At 36.4% G+C, this 20,735-nt stretch overlaps 1 protein-coding gene across 1 annotated transcript; it reads left to right on the top strand.

The window, feature by feature from the left end:
- The first annotated feature begins 293 nt into the window (after nucleotides 1-293).
- LOC128257127 (galanin receptor type 3) lies at nucleotides 294-18,640 on the top strand. The gene is made up of 4 exons (XM_052987967.1): nucleotides 294-734; nucleotides 16,142-17,401; nucleotides 17,607-17,654; nucleotides 17,791-18,640. The coding sequence occupies exons 2-4, from the start codon at nucleotides 16,238-16,240 to the stop codon at nucleotides 18,307-18,309; spliced, it is 1,731 nt and encodes a 576-aa protein (XP_052843927.1). The 5' UTR covers nucleotides 294-734; nucleotides 16,142-16,237; the 3' UTR covers nucleotides 18,310-18,640.
- The last annotated feature ends 2,095 nt before the right edge of the window (nucleotides 18,641-20,735 follow it).

The following is a 20,735-nucleotide window of genomic DNA, read 5'->3' as shown; positions in this document are numbered from 1 at the left end:
AAAAAACCATTAACATAAAAACTAATATTAAATATTATAAACACTGTGGCCAAGAAATAAACGCTATGGGACGCCTTATTTTAGGTATACGAACATATTTGAGGCATTGTTCGCTAACAGGGCCAAGCAAGCAGGTAAGCTGTTGGCCAGGAGACCACCCGCATGGCCATGTTAAGTGTTAACAGCCCACTGGAATTTATTTCGGATTCTGTTAACATTTCGGTATCCGAGGAAAGGGCAGATATATACCACGAACTCAACTTCGGACGAACAGCTGTTCGGCTGCTGCCTTTTAGCCACTCAATGGGCCGTCTCATCGTATTTGATGTTAGACACTCAATTTCTTGGGCGGCTTCAGTCGTTGCCTGTCAACAAAGCGCTGCGAACGTGTTCAATAGACCTTGCTCCTCAAAAAAAAAAATGGAAAAACTAGGAGTCATACGCGAAACGGACTGAAGAACTTGTCTAACACTTCTTCGATGTTGGTGTTAAGTGAAATAGCAATTGGCAAGTCAAGCAAACCATTTTCAAAAATCTTAAGAAAAAGAAAACCAATGTTTTAACATAAATAATAATCAAACGATTAAGAAAAATTTTAAACAACAGAGAAAATTAAAGACCAAAATTCCACGAACGGCACATCAAAAAAAAGTGAGCTCTAACCAGGAAATAATTTAACAAATCACTCAAAAAAAAGAAGAAGAAAACTACCATAAAAACGCAATTTTATCAAGGTAAATATTATTTGTGTTATATCGTACCATTAATCTCCCTTAAAATGAACTCCATGGAACTGCTATCGTTCGGTGCATAAACACAAGCAAAAGTTCCCCTAAGCCATAATACAAGAATACAAAATACCAAATACGAAAAAAAAAAGAAAATCAACAACAAGAATAAAACAAAAAAAGTGTCAAATTTATGCGAAGCGGTAAAGGACGACAGCCGGAAATTTATATGGCTTATGAGTTGAGTTGAGTCGAGTCGAGTCGCGCCGAGCTGAAGGATAGAAACCTTTCCATCTGCTCTGGTTGTGTGTGATTGTGTTTTAACCTCAAGGATTTTTTATTTGCCTCCTGAAATGCTTTGAAATGCGGCAGAATTGTTGAATTGTTTTGTTTACGTGGGTGTCAACTTGTTTGTTCTCGTAATTGTGTTGTAAACATATTTTGTATTCGCATTTGGTCCCTCTTCCTGTGGGCAAAATAAAATTAAGAATTGTCTGTTTTTTTATAACTATTATACAAATAACATTTAGAAGTTATAGTTATGACTCAAAATATAATACAGAAACCACTTGTGTTGATGATTGGGCCACTTTTTAATTTTACTGATTAGCATTCTTTTTAGGGCACCGGTAATTAAAACTCATTAAATGACAAGTTCTATAAATGGTAATATTTTCAATAGTGAAACAAAATTAAAACCATTTTAAATTTAGTTAAGATTTTCAAAATTTGCTTTAGATTTTAACAACTCTACGCAATCGTGTCCAGGCATATGAAGTAAATTTCAAAAAATACGTTTAAGGTTATCAAAACCAATCAAAAAAAAAAACCTACTTCACATAAATAAACAATTCAAAAGATTAGGAAAAAATCTTGTTAAATTAAAATATTCCAACGCACATATAATATTAAAGAGCATCTCCTTAGCAGTCAGGACGAACAATATGAAAAAGCGTAGCCTTAAACACTAGGCCAGCCAAGCTTTCTCGCTTTCGTTCCGCATGCCTTGATATTTGTGACGAAGAAGGAATGAGGCGGAAGAAAAGGAAGTAGAATCGGCCAAGACGCATATAAATGTCATAAAAGTCCCTTACATACAGTCCACTTTAAAAGGAATGTTTAATATGAAAATTAAAATGTAATCAAGTTCAAGTTAATTTGCTGTAAAAAGACAACATTCAGAAGAAGTATTTGTCTACTGGTTAATATGAATTTATTATATTATATATATTATAACATGGTCCTATTTTATTTAATTTTTTGCCTGTACAAATGCGGTTTAAGTTAAATAAAGGCACTGTATCATATGCATCACATATGTGGCTGGCATATACAAAGTATGTAGTATTGGCAGAAAAATGGTTTGTCAAATTTGTCAAGGGGCCCGGAGGACGGGAATCTCTACATATGAGCTGCACCCATAAAAGCAGCTGGGACTCTGAATTCGTACTGCCGATAGCGCAACTGTAAGTGAAAGTTTCGCTGCAGAGGTTGTCATAGTGAAATGCAGCATACTTCTGGGGGCAGACTGCCAGATATTTCACAGTGAGCCATTCTCAGCAGGGAAAAGCTTTAGATTTGGGCTGTTTTTGCTCTCCTTCAACAATGCAGCCCCAACACAAAAAGCTAAATTAATAAACGACTAGAGAGGGTGCTGCTGAGTGCGACAAAGGAAGGGAGAACGCCTTTGGAGACCGCAAACTCAATGCAGATAATTAAATGTAATTACATAATGTGTTTGTATTTGTGGTCCTTCTGCGTCCAACTACGTGTCCGTGCACTTGGCTTTGCTTGTGTGAGTAATTACGTGCTTATTGCCAACAATAGCAGTAACAATAACAAACAGAAGCAAACAACTCTAGTCACAAAATTTAGAAGCTTAGATAGCAACGACATGTTAAATAAGTCGAAATTCTAATGCTCTAGCATTTGGCATACCTTAACCCAATAGCAAATTATTTTATTTTATTCCGGTGTCGATAGTATTTTCCTAGTATAAAGTATTACTGTTAAAATCAATCGTTTTTATAGAATAACAATTCAAGTCCCAGTTTTTTTTATACCCTTGCAGAGGGTATTATAATTTCAGTCAGAAGTTTGCAACGCAGTGAAGGAGACGTTTCCGACCCTATAAAGTATATATATTCTTGATCAGCATCACTAGTAGAGTCGATCTAGCCATGTCCGTCTGTCCGTTCGTTTATATGCAAACTAGTCTCTCAGTTTTTAAGCAATCTGCATGAAACTTTCCCAAAAGTTGTCTTTCTATTGCAGGTAGTATATAAGTCGGAACGAGCCGGATCGGACGACTATAGCATATAGCTCCCATAGGAACAATCGGAAATAAATGAAAAAAATTATAACTTTTCTGTTTTTAAATTTTTTGTTTAGTTCTTGGACACATAGCAATGTTTAATTATTTCAGAATTATGGTATAAATTTTATCAAAATCAGACGTCTATAGCATATAGCTCCCATAGAAATAATAAAAATATATAAAATAACTATCTAATAATTGAGCTGCAAACTATGATGATAGTTTCAATGTTTTTCAGCACATACTCAAGTAAATCATAATTTAAATGTTTTCAAAAGTATTTAATTAATGTAATAGCTGCAAGGGTATATGAACTTCGGCTTGCCGAAGTTTGCTTTCCTTCTTGTTTTTAATTAAAATATTTTTAGTTCATATGAAAAATCACATTTACTAGGTTCTCAGTTATATCGTTTTAATAAAGTAATATTCCTTATATGAGCCAATGTCGAAAACGAATAAATTGAAAAAGCCATTTCTTTGCATTGCATTACATTCGTTAAAAATTCTATTAAATCCTCTAACTACATTGCTCATCTTCAATCAGAAAAAATACATTTCTTGTGAAATACAAAAATTATGTTCACCAGAATTGAACAGAATCGGTCAGGATGAAAGCGTAATTAAATTCCAACAACATTCGTCCAAAAGTGTCTGTGTATGAGTAAATATATCTTTATTATGGCATAATGTGCTTCTGTTATTTGATAAGAGCTTATGATGATGACGCGGACGTTAGCGGGACGGCCCCTGTCCTCTGTCCACGCGGCGTAGTCAATAAAATGTAATTAAATCGACATTGTTATCACCAGCAGACCAACAAACACAGACAGACCCCCACTAACGCAATGGAGATATCTTTGCATTCATTTCCACAAAAACAAACAGAAATAATTTTAGATATTTCGACTAGAAGATTCCCATTACTCAGCTACAACTTTCTGAGTTCCCCTTCCGTATCGTATTTTGGCAAACTCCCCAATATTTTAAATATAATGGAAGTTCTTAATTATTTGTATCATAAAAAGTAATAAATAAGAAACGTATATACCTTATTACCTTATAATCACAGGGTAAAACACGAGTTCTTTTCTAAGCACAATATTCGTTTGTATTGATAGTAGATTTTGACTATTGCTTCTATTATAATTATTTTTTGTTGCTTTATTGGTTGTTATTGCTATTCTAAATCAATTGCACATAAATAATATTATTGTTCGTTCTAAAATAAAATTTGCCATTTTCTTTGTCGGCGACCAGACTTTTTTGGGTCATCTAAACAACCACAAATGCCAGGTAGAAATCGGTTGGAAGTTCTAATTGAATTTAAATTGAATTTAATAGTTGAGCACCCAAATGGGCAAACAGTAGCCTCATCAATACTATCTGATTTACCTTGCAAATACACTAAGGCTTTAACCTATACAGAACAAAGAATGAAATCCGAACTTTTCTTAAACTCTTATAAATATAATACAACTTTTACCAAAGAAAAAATACTCTTGAGAAATTTTGCACTTCAAAAGCTTACCAGAAGCAGATAATGAGCTCAAAAGTTGAGCCAATTTGGAAAGAAAAAAAATTTCCCACCAAAGCAGCCGCAAACCAAATTAATTTCTAAGTGAATTCATCAATGGGGAAATCGAATAAAATTTGTAAAACTAATTGCGCCATGAGAAAACTGAGAGGCAAAAACTGCAACAGAACGTAAAAAGTTTCACCGAAAAGAGGCCGGCCAAAAGCAAATAATGTTGGCAGTAAAATAAAATAGGGCGAAACTCTGTGCCCCATTCAAATGCCTTTCACGACCTTTTAAGTTGTTTAATGCCACTTGAACCGTCCTCTATCCATATCTCTATTGCGGCTTACGAAGCGCTTTCCCTTTGATTTATAATTTTGTCTGGCTCTCTGGGTCATTGAAACTTATCAAGTGCTATCATTTGGGCCCTTCCTTTTAATTGAAATTTTTGCCAAAGGTGGTCCCAAAAGCTGTTAAAAAAGTCTAACCCAAAGGGAAGGAATACACGAGAAAGGGATCAAGAAAAGCGAAATGGCCCCAATGGGCTGAAATGAAGTTAAATTTTTTTTTTGGCTGGCAATTTAATAATTTAAATGAGCCACCAATTGCGTTTCATGTAATGAGACTATTTGATACTCTGTATAGAGTAATTTGTTTTAACTCAAATTATGAAAAACAAAGGGTTAAGCCTTTTTTTTTGTTGTTACCAATCCTTGAATATCGAGTAGTAACCTCTTTAATGATGTGTCTGCCAACAATCAGGTGAAGTGACGAGCAGGAGCGGCAATGGATGAGCACCTCAATTACATTTTGCAGTTACCCAAGAAGAGGCAATCCCAGAAACCCTTGTGTGTGGAAGAAACTATATATACAACAACCTTTTCAAATAAACCTCTTTTCTCTTGCAGCAAATGAAAATATCCTCTTGACGGACCTCCCTTTTTTTTGACTGGCTTTTACTACTGTTTTTCTGAGTCCACATTCAGTGGGTTTTTGCCACTGCTTCCACTGTCCATTGCATAATTCAGTCGAGTCCATCTTGTCCTTCTACCTCCACTTTTGGATGAGGAGCGATGGGTGGGTGGTCAAAATACTGATTCGGACTCATACGTCAGCTCATCAAGCCGAGTTCAGTTGCAGTTTGGCAGCCCATATGTGTTCGGCCTTACATTTATTCTGCGGCCCTGCATTTTTGTGGAAGTTTCATTACCAAATTGAGTCGTTGAGCTCATCCGACTCTGTTTGCCAGGAGATTTAAATTCTCTTCAATCCAAATCTCCCGTTAAAGCTCGAAAACGTTGGCAAAAGCTGATTCATTTCAATTAGGGTTGAGCTGCAGTATGTTGTTGTATTACACTGAGAAAAATACATTAGTTTGAAAATTAAATTATCACAAATTTTATATGGTGACTAGTTTTACAAATAATACAAACCCATTTAAAACACATGCCTTATATCGATAAAACAATATTTGTTTTTTATCAAGAACCGAAATCAGGTTGCATTTTTAACTGGCATGATTTGGCAACTTAGTTGTGATACATTTACCAAGTGTTTTTTGCAACAACATCTGCCACATCATCGTGTCAGACCAGGCGGTCCTGGCTTCATGGAAATGTTTGCCCAAATTGCGGGCACACACAACAAACCAATTCGGTTGGCAGTCCTGAGTTATGCGTGGATCTGTCGGCCGGGCTTAGAATAGATGGGTAATGTTTGCATAATATGTACGTCATTTTATATAGTAAATCAGTGGCAAAAACTTTATGTTTATGCCTAATCATGGGAACTGTCAAGAAAATATTTTGTGAAGTGCGAAGTGATGGAAATGGTTTATCTATAATCTATAAAGCCAATGGGTTTTATTCGGTTGGCAATCGTTAAAGGTCATCTATAATTAACTGGAATTATAAGTTTTATAGAAATTAAATTTAGTTTTTCGAGTGATGAGTAGGAAATCAAATCATAACACTAGAAATTGATGTTGGTTACAACACATTTTTGTTTTCATGTCATATCAAAAATATCTTAAACTACAAGTTTAAAAGCCATTATTACCAATATTAATTTAACAATAAACAAGTTAATTGTCCATACTCTTATCTCTTGTCTCATAAATTTATTGAATTCAATTAGAATTGCCGAAAATTGTAATCGAAGTTCAGCGGCGAAAGTGATTTACTTTGACACTCGGCCTGTGGGCAGTTTTCCCACTTTACCATGTCGAAACCCGACCAAACAGGCCACCCATGGATGGTCCATTCAGCCGATGAAAAACTTCAAAGTGCAACAAGTGTTCGGACGCAGGAAAATTTATCGATGGCAAAACTTGCGCTCCCAGTGAGTTACGACAAGTAGGTCTCGGGGGAAAATACTTCTGACTCCGCTTTTTCCTTTACGTTTTCCTTTTCTCCGGAGGACCATGAAGATAAATGTTTGCAAGTTGTCGGCGCTACTTCCTTCCATATTCCATAGGTGTCCTTTGAGAAAGCAAGTTCGATGTCGTGCCAACACACGGCGAAAATCTGTGTGGGATGGCACTGGCGGAAAAATTTAATTGTGCAGTCGGGTGACTAATTGAAAACTTTCAGCTTGAATGACGAAAATAGGAAATACTTCCAAGGCAGAAAAACATTGAGAAATTGCTGATGAAAGTTGGGTTTCCTTGTTTTCCTCGCTTCTGCTGCCTGACAACCAGAAGAGGCTTTGTTACGTAAAAAGAATAGGATGCTTCGGAAAACTATCGATTGCATAACATGATTTAGTGGGATTAATTATTTTCAAAGTGCTCTACAATATGGAATAGTTTGTGTAGTCATGACATCTTCTTAAATTAAATGGGTTGAAACCATTTATTGGTTAACTAACAATATGGTTAAGAACATTTGAAAACCTTTTATTTTTTGTTTAGTCCAAATCTGGGATTTTATAAATCGAAATTTCAAGCACTGAAAAAACCACGAAACATATGCAGCAAACAAAAAATAAAACCCCAAACTATAGGAACATATCTTATGGGATCTTAATACTTATATTTTCTTACAGTCTAAAAAAAGGTTATATTGCAAATAACACTTTTGAGTTGGTTCTATAATAGTCCCATCAAGAGCGAAACCATTTAGCGTGTTTTATTGTCTCGTTGTTGGCCAGAACAATTTATGGACACGGACTCTTCTCGGCCGGAATTTCCTATATTCATTTGGAATATTTAGAGGCGCAGTCATCATTTTTATGGGCTCATGTTTCACTTAGCCAACAGTCGGGCTGTTATTCGGTGGTCATAAATTTTATGTCAACTTACTTAGGCTCTGTCATGTTCGAAAAGTCATAATTTTCGTGGGTCTGTGTGCTACTGTTGAACAATTTCAATGATCTGCATATTGGGTTATAGTTTGTACCCCTTCCCCCATCGTTTCCATATTTTTATTCCACATCATGTTTTGCTTCTGTTACGCTGTTTTTTTACGACCTCCATATTGGGTTGTTTATATGTTCTGTACCGATACGATTTATTTGGACACTGTCCGTTTATCGCACCATCACGTCTTGTTCCCTGTTTTCCTTCGTGGAAAAAAGAGAAAAGTTCATAAATTTATGTCAAACAATCCTTTGCTGTACATATTTTTATTACAAGCCAAAAGCCGATGATGAGGTCGCAGATAATGGGTGGGATTGAATGGGGAGTGGGAGTGGAGTTGTGTGAACGGCTCGCAACTTTGTCACATTCCATCGGCATTTTGCGTACATTCCTAGCGTACATATTTTCCACTTTATTGTTCAGTCATTCCACACATTTGCAACTCTTTCTCCACATTTCGCTGCCTTTTCTGTGTGAAATATAAGTTTTATGATACACTTTCTTAAAGTAGTTTCCCAAATAGTAAGCACTGAAAAAATAAAAAACAAAAATTTAATTTTGTAATTATAATTAATTACAAATATATTTTAGATAAACAACTAAAAAAAATTAACAAAAATAATATTTTAGTTATGGCTCAAAATCAATATTATTTTAAATGATGAAAAAATGTGATATTATTTTGAGGAGTATTTTTAAATAATTATTTTTGAAAAAAAAATATAAAATATTTTATTTTATTGGCAAGCTACTGACAAACTTGTTTCCCAAAAGTTGAAGAGTATTACTCGTTTCTCCAAGTCATGTTCTTATTTCATTTTTTACTTTCGCTGAACAGAAAATCGTTATACCTTTTTTATGCTGTCTGTAAAATGATACTTTTGTGGTACGATTCAAGCAGTCATTTCTATGGAAATTTCGTATCTTTGACTCTTTAAGAATGAAAATCGCTTGTTGTATATTATTGTTTAATTTTGCATACTCTCATTCAGTTTTCGTTTATGTTTGTGTTACGTTTGCTTACACAAAATTTGAAATTACTTATCTTTTAGTTATTTTTCTTGGGCATTTGTTGTGAGCAGAATGATACCGTGACATAATTCCCCTCACGCACGAACTGTAAGACATTACAAGGATGAATATGAAAATCAAAACAGAAAAATCCACAAGCAAATAAGCCCCGGGACTGGATGAGGGCACCCACTAAGCAGTCCCGCACTCAGAGATGTCTTTAAATTCAGCACGCGCCTTTCTGGAGGTTTTCCCTGCTCACAGAATTTTCCTCTTCCTTCCATTTTCCTCCAACCATAGTTTTCAACCTCGTCTAGACACTGATTTGAGTTGATTTTGCTGTTGTTGGTTTCGGCATGCCCCGCTCCTCATGCCTGAAATTAATTTATTGTCTAAATGGTACGCGCTGGGAAAGCGGGGAAGGAACCTATAGTGGATATACGAAAATGGGGCGCTTTGGGCGTGACACATCGTTGACGCTAACATTAAATGTTGCTGAAAGCGCGCGTGGCTCATTTTCTTTCATTTTAATATTCTGCGTGAAAATTCATAGACTCAAATGGCCGAGTTTGTTCCGTCAGCCCAACCTTGATATTCGGCGAACTGTGTTGTTTTTTTTGCGATGAACCGAGAAGCATAAATCGAGTTATTGAGATAACGAAATTTTTCGCTCACCTCAGGTAAAACAGTATACAGCAACATTTTTGAAAGGACAAAAAGACTAAAATCGACTTTTAAGCGTTGAGCTCGAAATTGTTGTCTTTTTGTGGCAAGTTGTAATGTTAAGGGGTAGCAATTTAAGCAAAGAAATAATTTAAAAAAAAAATAAATCTAATAAGTTACATGTAATATTAACACAAGCAGTTTCCTGATTTAAATTAGTTAGGTAGCATACACACCAAAAATACTAAGCAGAAATATAAAGATAAGTTATTTAGGGAAACTAACAGCAGTGCATATTATTTTGTAAAATAACGAAGTATAAAATGCAAGCCAAACACACTTTTGTATATTTTTTTTTAAATTTATCTTTAAAATTAATTTAAATCTCAATTTTAATTTTAATTTTAATCTTAACATTAGTTTGGTTAAAATACGCGTACTAGTTACTTCAAATGACAAACACCGACTACTAAACGTTTTCTGGTACATCAAATTCTTGGTCTTGGCCTAAATAATTTTAAAATTCTGTGAATTTGGTTGCCTACAATAATGTTTATAATTTAAATATCAGATAAAACATATTTTTTTAAGATAAGATAGTTAATAATCAAAAATTTTATTAAACCAATAAATTAGGGTATGGAATTCGTCAATAAAAACTTGTATTATTATTTTTTCAGAGTTTCCCTTATTGTGACAACACACACATATTCACACCCACACAGGTACGCACTCACACCTGTGATTGGCGCAAAGTTGCATGGAAAGGGGGCGTGGTCCTCCCCTCAAACAGCTAACAAAGTGTCTTTCATGTAGGCGTTTTATTTTACTACAGCATTTTCCTCTGTTTTCGTTTACTTTATTTTTGTTTCGGTTAGAAATTTATGAATCTGGTAAATGCTCGCTTGTGTCGTTGTTTTTTTTATTTTTTCCCAGTTTACATATAAACAATAAATTATATATTTCAATATTCCCCTTTGGTACAACCCTAAACTTCTTGTATCTTTTACTTTAATTCATTTAAAGCTGAAAAAGAATTTCGGGAGAATGGTCTTTTGCTCTTTGGGGACACATAAAATAGTTTTGACATCAATTTGAATATTTTGTAGATTCTTGGAAAAAATTTCGTTTGAAAAGGACTTCTTGGAAAATGTAATGTCTTAAATATAAATTGAAATAAAAATTGTAATTTGAAAATGGAAATCTGCACCTTGAATTTCTGTTTATTAATAACTTACTAGTATATTTTAATATTGACTTCCTTAAAGTAAATTGACATAAAGATTTTATGCCCGAAAACAAAGAAAAATGCCTACAAAATTTATTTTGGCTTGGCCAAGTAGTTGAGGGATATTAATCTAGACTTTCATTTTACTTTTCGCTGAGATTTGCATAACCAAACTCTGCGGGGAATGGCCCTGGATCTTCATCGTCCCACCGAGGGTCCTGGATCTCTATTCCTGGCGGTCCCGTTCTATCCATATCCGCTGAGGCTTATTTATGCGCGCATGCCGGCGTTAAATTGGATAATGGAAATTGGATTCGAACCGAGGTTTGCTTTTTTGGCCTAAACGAAAACGCCCCGCCCTAAGGCCGCGTTTATAACTGAAACTTTCTGCGGTCGAGTCGATGGCACTAAACTTGATTGGGGGCCCACAAGGGCAAGGTCGTCAGGCGATGGCGACACGTGTGCCATGACACCTGTTGAGGTGGGAAATGCGGGGAAAATGTTTCGGGAAATTCAGGGGGAAAGGGTCCGGGGCCATCTGCTGCTCGCTTCCATCGCCTTATTAATATTAATGACCATGTGGTCGCCCCCCACAGACACCCAAGCCTCATCGATGGCTGCCAACGTCATTTACGATGTGCGAAAATAAATATTTAATTATTTATAAATCATGACCTGGCCAAACGACAAAGACGTAGCACCCGGAATCCGGAATCCAGAATCCAGGTGAGAACGTGAGCATTATGCCGCCGCACGGATGAGCACATATAGTACGGACACTTTAGCCGGAATCAAGTTGAACCAGGAGCCAAAGTGTAAATACATAAATTATGGCCTTACCTACGCGCAAATCATTTATGCCGAGCTTAGAATGGGAAAATGAGCCAATAATGTGTGGATAACAGCACGAGGAAAAACTGTGGGTGAACAGAAAGGTTGAAGTGTCAAACAATGTTATGACATGTTGGCAATCAAATAACAACTTATAAGCGAATACAAGTAATCCTATGCTCTAAAAATTAAATGTCACTTAAAACAATTAAATTAAAAATTATTTTCTTTATCTAATGGCCATGTTAGTTGCTTAACTCTATTAACTCTGTGTAAACCGTACTTTTTTTAAAGAGTAAACCATTACTAAGAGTTAGGTTTAAAAACTTGAGTTTGAATTAGGATTTCTACAATCAATTCTTGCATTACAATCAACACATCAAGGTGGAGAAAAATTATTTTGATCTGACTAATATGCAGTTAAGTCGAACTGAGATCGCTAACTATGTTCATTGGAGCCAGCACCAACCACTTCATTTACCCACAGTTAAAACTAATCAAACTAATGAAAACATCAAAAGTTGGGTTAGCCAATCCAGGTGAAATCGGGTCTGAGTTAGCAAAAAAAGGTAATTAAGCTGATAACGAATAAGCTCCATTCATAAAATCATTTCAAATCTGATTCCGGTCCTTGATTGGATGCACTTAATCGCATTGAGCCGTGAAATTCAATCCAGATAGAAGCTCATCAAACACTAGTCGGCCAATCCGCCTAATTCACCCATTTGCAAATGGATATATGATCTGAAAGGCATCCCAATTCACCCGGGATGATGGGTGGAAAAAGGTGAGCTATTTTTGTGTATTTAGCAATTAACTTGGTTGACATAAGCCGATTTGGCGTTTATTTGCGGTTCATGAGTTGCACAACAGATCGAACGTAATTTTTAATTAAGCAAATGGCTTCCCCACTCGGAAATCAAAATACCGTGTGTCGATTTTCCGGCATAGCCTTTCCGGCACAGAGCGAAAAGGTAAAAAGCTTGAGGGGCAGGTGGCTCCTGGAGTTGAATTTCTCCATGCACTTCTCTAAGCAAGTGAAAATTTATGCCAGAAACGACTTGAACACAGCTGAGCAGCGGATCGGGAGGAAAACTCTATGCATGACAATGACTTTGCCCAATGAGTGAGAAAGGTAACAGGTAAAAGTTTTCCCGTCGTGCTCAGGTGGAACAAAGGCGCTGAAAACAAAAGATATTTTTCACGCGAAAAGAAAAATTTTGTAAGGTCCTTCAATTCAGTTTTCCTTAAATTTAACAAAGTTCGGCTGAGCTGAGCAGCAAAAAATTTGAATAAGAATGTAAATTGACTAGATCCGGCAGTGAGATTAACCCAAGTTTAACTTTTATGGTTAAGTGTTTCGATTGGTCTTGGAAGCGTTTAAATAAATGCTATGTATTAAATTTCAATTTTTGAATGACCCATGACTGTCTAAGAACTGCAAAACAAAAAAAAAAAATAAAATAAACTAAAAAGTAAACTAAAAGTGTTAAACCTTTAAATTTTATTTCAATCCTTTGACTCATAGTATTCTGGAATATACATCATATTGAGTATCTTAAGTTACGTTAGAGATTTTAAAAATGTTTTGTTAATATTGAGAAGCCATAATTTAAGCTTATTTAAAAATAAATTCGGAAATATCGCCCTCAGAATGTTGTCGGCTTAATAATACGTTGTAAAATAATAGTTTACCCGATTAAACCCAGCTCAATCGATCACAACTTTTAAGCTATTTTCCCTAGCGCAGTACCATTGCACGGGATATACCAAGAATGGCCATGTCCTATTGCCTCATTAGGACCACACACAAGAACAGTGGCCCCTGCTGCCAATTACTGTTTCATCAGTCACTTTGCTAAAGGCAACCTTCCATTTTGGCCTGGCCAGGGAATAGCCAAAAACACATATCTTCCGCTTCACTGGCCAGATCAATCGGTAGTCAAGCGTTTTATGGCCTTTGTGTGCGGGTGTGGAAAACGTGGTGGGTTGAGGAGGTTTGGACTTTGTTAAGCGTGGTGCCATCATCGTCAATGGCAACATGTTTAGCAATTGATTGGTTACCTTGTTTGTCCCGGCCAGAAGCTGAATGGCGAGCGAAAAGGACCTGAAAGCAACGGACATTGTCGCTCGTTGCAGAAAAGCTTCACTTCTCAACTGACCAAGGCATAATTAACGGGATATGTATCTGGCTAATCAAGCTGAGGAGCAAACAAGAGAATACACCAGAAAAAAAAAATGTACAGAAATTAATTAGAAATTTCTGTCTTATTTTGATTGCCACTGAGTTCAATTGTATTTTTTATTAAGATTAAGGTGCCCCCAAAAATGCATTGGTCTCAAGCCTTCAAATTTCACTTTAAAATGTGTCAAAAAACATGCAGCCTCAAAATCAAATGTCTTAAAAATGTCATTTGATTATAGTTAAAATTTCATGCATTGTTTCGCTGTACAAATATTGATTTTTAGGTGGCCTTACATATTTAATGGCATTTCCCAATTGGGGATAATGTAAATTTAAGTGGTCATTAAGCTGTAATATATTTAATTATAAATTATTACATTGTTAAGGGTCCAACAATCCAATTTTCTGTCTTATTTGATTTTCATTAAATAATTTGCATTTTATTAATGTATAAATGTTCAGTATGGTGCCATAAACGATAAAGGAAATAAGAAAATCTTTCTTCCAGTGAGGCAATTATGATGTGGCTGGCATCAAAGCAGCTGCATCGACGCTAATTGGGGGTCCTAATGCAGGGGGTTAAGCTTTAACTCATCTGGTCGCTAAGTCGTTAGGCCCAGCTGCTGCTGACCCACTTAATTCCGGGAAGAGATGCGCTCATAAATTCCGTGGCGACTCACGCAGCTTATCCAACTAGGATTACGCCAATTAATTAATCAGGAAAATTCTATCTGCCATGGGCTTGGTGTCCGATGTTGGGCGGACTTCTGCCCCCTGAGGCGTTTTCCTTTCACTTGGCCTTGGCTTTTTGTTGTTCTGTCGGCTTTTTGGCCAACGATAAACTTCGTTTCGCTTCTTATTGGCCAATGTCTGTGAAAGTTTTGGCTTGGCTACTGACCGACAAGTTTGCGTCCCGACCTTAATGTAGCTGCTCAGTATATATGTTTTGTGGCTTTCCTCGGGCTTAAAGTTTTCATGTTCCACACCATATGGACGACGTTCTACTCCAGCGCTTATGTTTATTCATTTTTAACTTAGCTCGGGACTCCTAAGAAAGCTCAAAACAAATTGCTTATTAATTAGGGTCCAAAGTTTCCAAAGGCAACTCAAATGTAAAATGTTTTACAAAAGTTACTAATTAATTTGCGAACTGTGTGGGTATATTATTAAGAAACTCAATTTTCGAATGTACTTATAGTTTATATTTAAGAACATTCGTATGGCTTCTATACCTGTCAGGACTTATCATCACTCAAGCAGAGAAGTGCAGTTGCAAAATTTTTTGATGACTGATTGTTGCTTAAACTTTTTAGACATTACCGAATTTTGCGGTCTTGGTGCCATCAAACTTTTAACTCATTTCGAATTCTAATTAATTATTTTTCTGGATCTGGCACAAAGAATAAATTCTCTCCTGTTGGCATTGCTGTCTTGTATTTCTGTTTCTTCGCGCTGGTTTTTCCTGGCTATTTTTCCTTCGCCTTTCATTTTTCACTCCCCAGATAGCGAATCATTTTTTTCTCACTCCGCTCCGCGCGAAGAAGGCAAACAAGCAAACGAGCAGAATTTCATATAGTTGATTGCATTGTCTGCAGCAAAATGTTCACACGATGATGCAGGAGCAAAGGACCCGGGGGCGGCGTGGATGTGGGGGCGTGGCAAGGCAGGCTAGGTTAGATTCATGAAATGCTGATAGCATGCTCTCAATATTGTCAGTAAATAATACGCGCTTGTTAGAGCAAGCTGCAGACCTACATAAATATACACTGAGAAAATAATAAAATGGAAAAAAAAGGACTCTTGATAAAAGCATTTAATTTTTTTAGTTTGAAAAACAAACACATATTCTTTTTTTTTAAGTAACTATAAATTAAGCTTAGCAATTTGAATTCAATCTTTTAAGATTAAAAATGTAATTTACAAAAGCCGTTTATAAAAATCTTTATTTTTGGTAATATTAATTAAACTATGTATTTATATAATCCTTTTAGGATGTTTTGATGATGCTTTTAAAGGGCTCAATGACTTAAAAAATCCTTTATAATAGCAAGTTTGTATTAATATAATCTTGCAAAAATGAAAAGTGTATAAAACTATATCTGGCCGATACGTAGATCAGCTAAACTTTTGAAAGTGTTCTGGGTTTTAAAATCCGTATTAAAGTAACTTAAGTTTTGACATTGAAAATAAAATAATGGACATTTTAATCCAGTGAACCATAACAATTAATAATGTTGATGCTGAAACCCTTTGCCCGTAACTAATCAATCTCGCGTTTCGCGTGCTTTTCAATCTTTTTTGCAGAGACCGCAACATGCAGCATGTGACCTCACATACATAAAGCATGGAAAGCATATCAAAATATTTGCCATTTAGCTGGTTTAGCAGGCAATGTAAAATATGCAGCCGGCCGCAAACAGCAAATTAGCAGGCATTTACAGTAACGGAACCGAATCGAAAATGGGAGAAAGGCGGTGGCTCGGAGGAGGAGTGGTGGCCAGGAAAGCCAACGTGAAGGGACACTCGACACCAAACCGCAGGAGCAGCAGCAACATCGCGACCAACGGCAGTGTCCATTCTGGCATACTGTTATTTGTGCTGACAGCGCTGACACTAACGAGCTTAATAACGCCCACAGAGCAGCTGACAGTAGCGCCAAATGGAACCACTGTCCAGCAACTGGAGTCCGTGGAATCGGAATCGGCCTCGTCGTATCCACCGATGGCGGCGCACGACTACAACTACATACACAGACCCGTGAATGGCAGTCTGAATGGAACAATAATGGCGCCCAACGCGCGGCCCCACTTGAACCACAAGCATCGGTTGCCGCAGGACAATGGCAGCCACTATTTGGAGTACGACGATGAGGGGCCGGACTGCTCGTACAGCTACAACTTCATCCTGAAGCTCATCACGATGATCCTGTATGCCCTGGTATGCATAATCGGTCTGTTCGGCAACACACTGGTCATCTATGTGGTGATGCGTTTCTCCAAGATGCAAACGGTGACCAACATATACATCCTGAACCTGGCCATCGCCGATGAGTGCTTCCTGATTGGGATACCGTTTCTGCTGTACACCATGCAGGTGGGCAACTGGTCCTTCGGCAACTACATGTGCAAGGCCTACATGGTGAGCACCTCGATCACCTCGTTCACCTCCTCGATCTTCCTGCTGATCATGTCGGCGGATCGCTATATAGCTGTGTGCCATCCAATATCCTCGCCCCGCTACCGCACGCCCTTTGTCTCCAAACTGGTCTCGGCCTTCGCCTGGATGACCTCCGTGCTGCTGATGCTGCCCGTCATCCTCTTCGCCAGCACTGTCCAGTCGAGCAACGGCAACGTGTCCTGCAACATCGAGTGGCCCGACACCCAGAACTCGCACACTGACTCCACCTTCATACTCTACTCCCTCGTCCTGGGCTTCGCCACTCCGCTGACCTTCATCCTGGTCTTCTACTGTCTGGTGATCCGCAAGCTGCACACGGTGGGACCCAAGCACAAGTCCAAGGAGAAGAAGCGATCGCATCGGAAGGTCACCAAACTGGTGCTCACGGTAATGCATTTCTATAAATTAGTAACCTAGTTCTAACATCGTGTATGAAATATTCTTCAAAAAACTTTTAAAACATTTATGCTATGACGTTTTAAATATGGAAATATGATTTAAAAAATTTTTTTTTTTACATTTTTTTGTTAATATTTTGTTTGTAGGCCTTAATTATATTTGACTATTAATTATATTTTATTTCTATCCACAGGTAATAAGTGCGTACATTTTTTGCTGGCTGCCCCACTGGATTTCTCAGGTAACTAATTGTAATTGATTTGAAATTATAATAAAGAATGTTATTCATACGCGATTTCCCTGCCTGTTCTCTTTAAACATGTTATAAAACGAAGGGCGGTGATAAATTAAATGTATTTTATTGTGTTGTTTCTCAGGTGGCTCTGATCAGCTCGGCCCCGCAGCGGTGTGCCTCTCGGCTGGAGCTGGCCGTCTTCCTGGCCTGCGGATGCCTCAGCTACTCGAACTCGGCCATGAACCCCATTCTGTACGCCTTCCTCAGCGACAACTTCAAGAAGAGCTTCATGAAGGCCTGCACCTGTGCGGCGCGCAAGGATGTGAATGCCCAGCTCCAGCTGGAGAACAGTTTTTTTCCCAAGTTCGGCAAGGGCAGGCAATCGGAGCGACTGCTGGGGGGTGGCGGAAAAGGTGGCGCCCAACGTGGGGCATTGGCCAAGAAGAAGGCCTTGGCGGCGGCCAGGAACAACAATGCCCCGATGGCCACGGCAACCACCACGACAACGACCACCGCGGGCACGGATGCGGTGACCTGTCTCCAGCCGGCGATGCAACAGATTCAGCCCGCGGAGATCCATGTGGGAAATCCGGCCACCGTGCTGGTGGTAAACGCCGAGACCAACAACTGTAAGCCCCCCGTGCTCCACACGGACTTATAAGACCGGGCTCCCTCGATGCCCCTGGAAACGGTGGTGTTCATCGCCCGGAGGTGAGATCTCCGGAGGGAAGTGGAGCTGAATATGGTCATGGATTGTCGGCTGAGAAGGCAGTCAGAGTGCTTGCTGTAGGCTAAGCATATACTAAAATGATATTGATATTTTATACCATTAAGGCAGAGCTTTGCGGAAACGGAAAAATACAACACAATTTGTATAAGGAATCTCAGCAACCGGATATATTACAAAAAAAGTAAAAAATTAAATGTTATATTATAACACAGAAAGTTGGCCAGACAAAATAGCATCTACAATTTAGTAAAATAAATTTTTATTTTTAATTAATTTATTTTATTTAGTAAATTAATTTGTTTTTATATTTGTTTTAATTAAACTAACTTTATGAATTGAAAAATGAGCTTACAAATGTTTTAAAATAGTTTTTCTATGATAAACAAAAGTGTAGCAAATTTTTCCAATATATTAAATATGCTTTAAAACTTATTCAAGTTTCTATAAAATTATTTTAAGGAGTAACAGAACAGATGTTAAATTTCAATACAAAAATTTAAGTTTCCTTAATAAAGTCTACAACACAATTCATTGATTAATAATTAAAAACTTAAAAAAAATTGATTTACCATTGAGGAAGAATGACTAATGACTAAAATATCATGTCTTTGTCGTTTTCGCATTGGCAATTTAATCGGATAAGTATTTATATAAGTTTTTCGGGTTACTGAGTGTGCATAATTTAATTGTCGTTTTCAAAATTTACATTCTTCGGATAGACTAAGCTTAAAAACACTTTAAAGTTAAAAAGTAAGAATAAGTTTGTGTAGCTGGTTGTGGAGCAGTTGAAAAAAATATACTAAATAAGCCAAAGATTTAATCTTAATGTTCAAGTAAAAACATTGAAGAAGGGAAAATTAAATTTTTTGTAATTGATGAGGAAATTTGAAACAAGTCGCTGAAAAAGAACAAAAAATAAATTACACTAATAATTCCAACAAAAATTCCATTGGAAATAAAACCTACAAAGTATTCAATGAAAAATCGAATTAAATTGCAATGTGATTGTAAAAAAATGGTAAACGAAAAATGGAAAATTTGCATAAAAAATCATAATAATAATCTTAATGAAGCTTAATTAACCGTGTACATTTTAATTAACATTAAGCTAAACGTTTTTAAGCATAGACAAGCATTAACTCAATTATGCATCCAATAGTAATAATTGAATTCAATGAATGCTAATGAAGTCATAAAAACCAACTTGAATTGCCATAAATATAAAATAGTGTTGAAAAGATAAACAAATACAATTACAATAGATTTTCTCCTCCATTGTTTGCTTACCCCAAAATAGTTGTACAACAAAACTGTTCAAACAAACTCACAGTAAACTAATGTTAGTATTTATCATTGACTTGATTATTGTAAACAATAGTCGGAATTATCGTTGGCAAATGTGGGAATTCAACTATTCCCACAAAATATATTTGTACTTTTGAAAGTAAACTAAGGCTAATCAGTACATATTAAAAACTATAGAAATGTGTATTTATTAATTGTCCAAAAAATACAGGAAAATGAAAGAAAAACAAAAAAGATAAATGTAATATTTTTCAATTTTAAGTGTAACTTGATTGAAACGCAAACTTATTTGCTATTAATAAACCTAAGTGGAATTTAAGTGCTTAAAAATTGAAATACAAATAAACAATATTTTAAATGATTTCACAATCTACAAACGATTTTTTTCCCTTTCCTAAGCCAGGTATCAAAAATAACTGTTGGCTATTTATCACCTAGAACTCTTTTGTTTGTCTTTATTTTATGATTCTCTGTTTGCTTGGTCGTGCGTGATACAAAAATATATACATAGTTCCAGACAACAGGAAAATTGTCCACATAAAAACAAAAACTATTTTCATGCTTCGTCTAATGTGCATCCTTTTTTGACCGTTTCCCACATGCACTGGATACAAATGCAATATAAAACGACTGGGGAGAAAGGTGGTGCTGGTAGATTGCAAAAATTTGCAATGAAAAGGACAGAGCATATAATGAAAACTGTACAAAAACATAAACGAAGAAAAAGCAAAGGAAGAAACATAAAATCTTTAACTGACAAGCAAGGAAATTGTAGTGGCAGGCATGAAGAGAAAATGGGAAAAACTTCACAAAGGACAATGACTTTTTCAGTAAAAGGTGAGTGTTACAAGCAAATATAATGAGTATATATTAAGTATACCAAATATTCTATTAGGTTAATTCGACTATGAAAAAATACTAACCTAATGATATGTATATTTTTGGTATTAAGAGTTAATGGAAAACATCAAAATTCAGAATAAAGTTTATGAAAATTTAATGGTAATTTAAGAACTATTTATGTGACGAATTTACTCTGGCTTATAATATAA

Source organism: Drosophila gunungcola, assembly GCF_025200985.1.
Source record: "Drosophila gunungcola strain Sukarami chromosome 3L unlocalized genomic scaffold, Dgunungcola_SK_2 000002F, whole genome shotgun sequence".
Lineage (NCBI taxonomy): Eukaryota > Metazoa > Arthropoda > Insecta > Diptera > Drosophilidae > Drosophila > Drosophila gunungcola.
Note: the sequence above shows the minus strand (reverse complement) of the source record. Positions and strands in the feature narration are given on the sequence as shown.

Bases quoted from the DNA above. Each gene is read 5' to 3' on its own strand.
- LOC128257127 (XM_052987967.1), top strand. From the start codon at position 16,238: ATGCAGCCGGCCGCAAACAGCAAATTAGCAGGCATTTACAGTAACGGA. The intron at 17,402-17,606 runs GTAATGCATTTC...TTCTATCCACAG, and splicing joins TCACCAAACTGGTGCTCACG to GTAATAAGTGCGTACATTTT. The intron at 17,655-17,790 runs GTAACTAATTGT...GTTGTTTCTCAG, and splicing joins TGCCCCACTGGATTTCTCAG to GTGGCTCTGATCAGCTCGGC.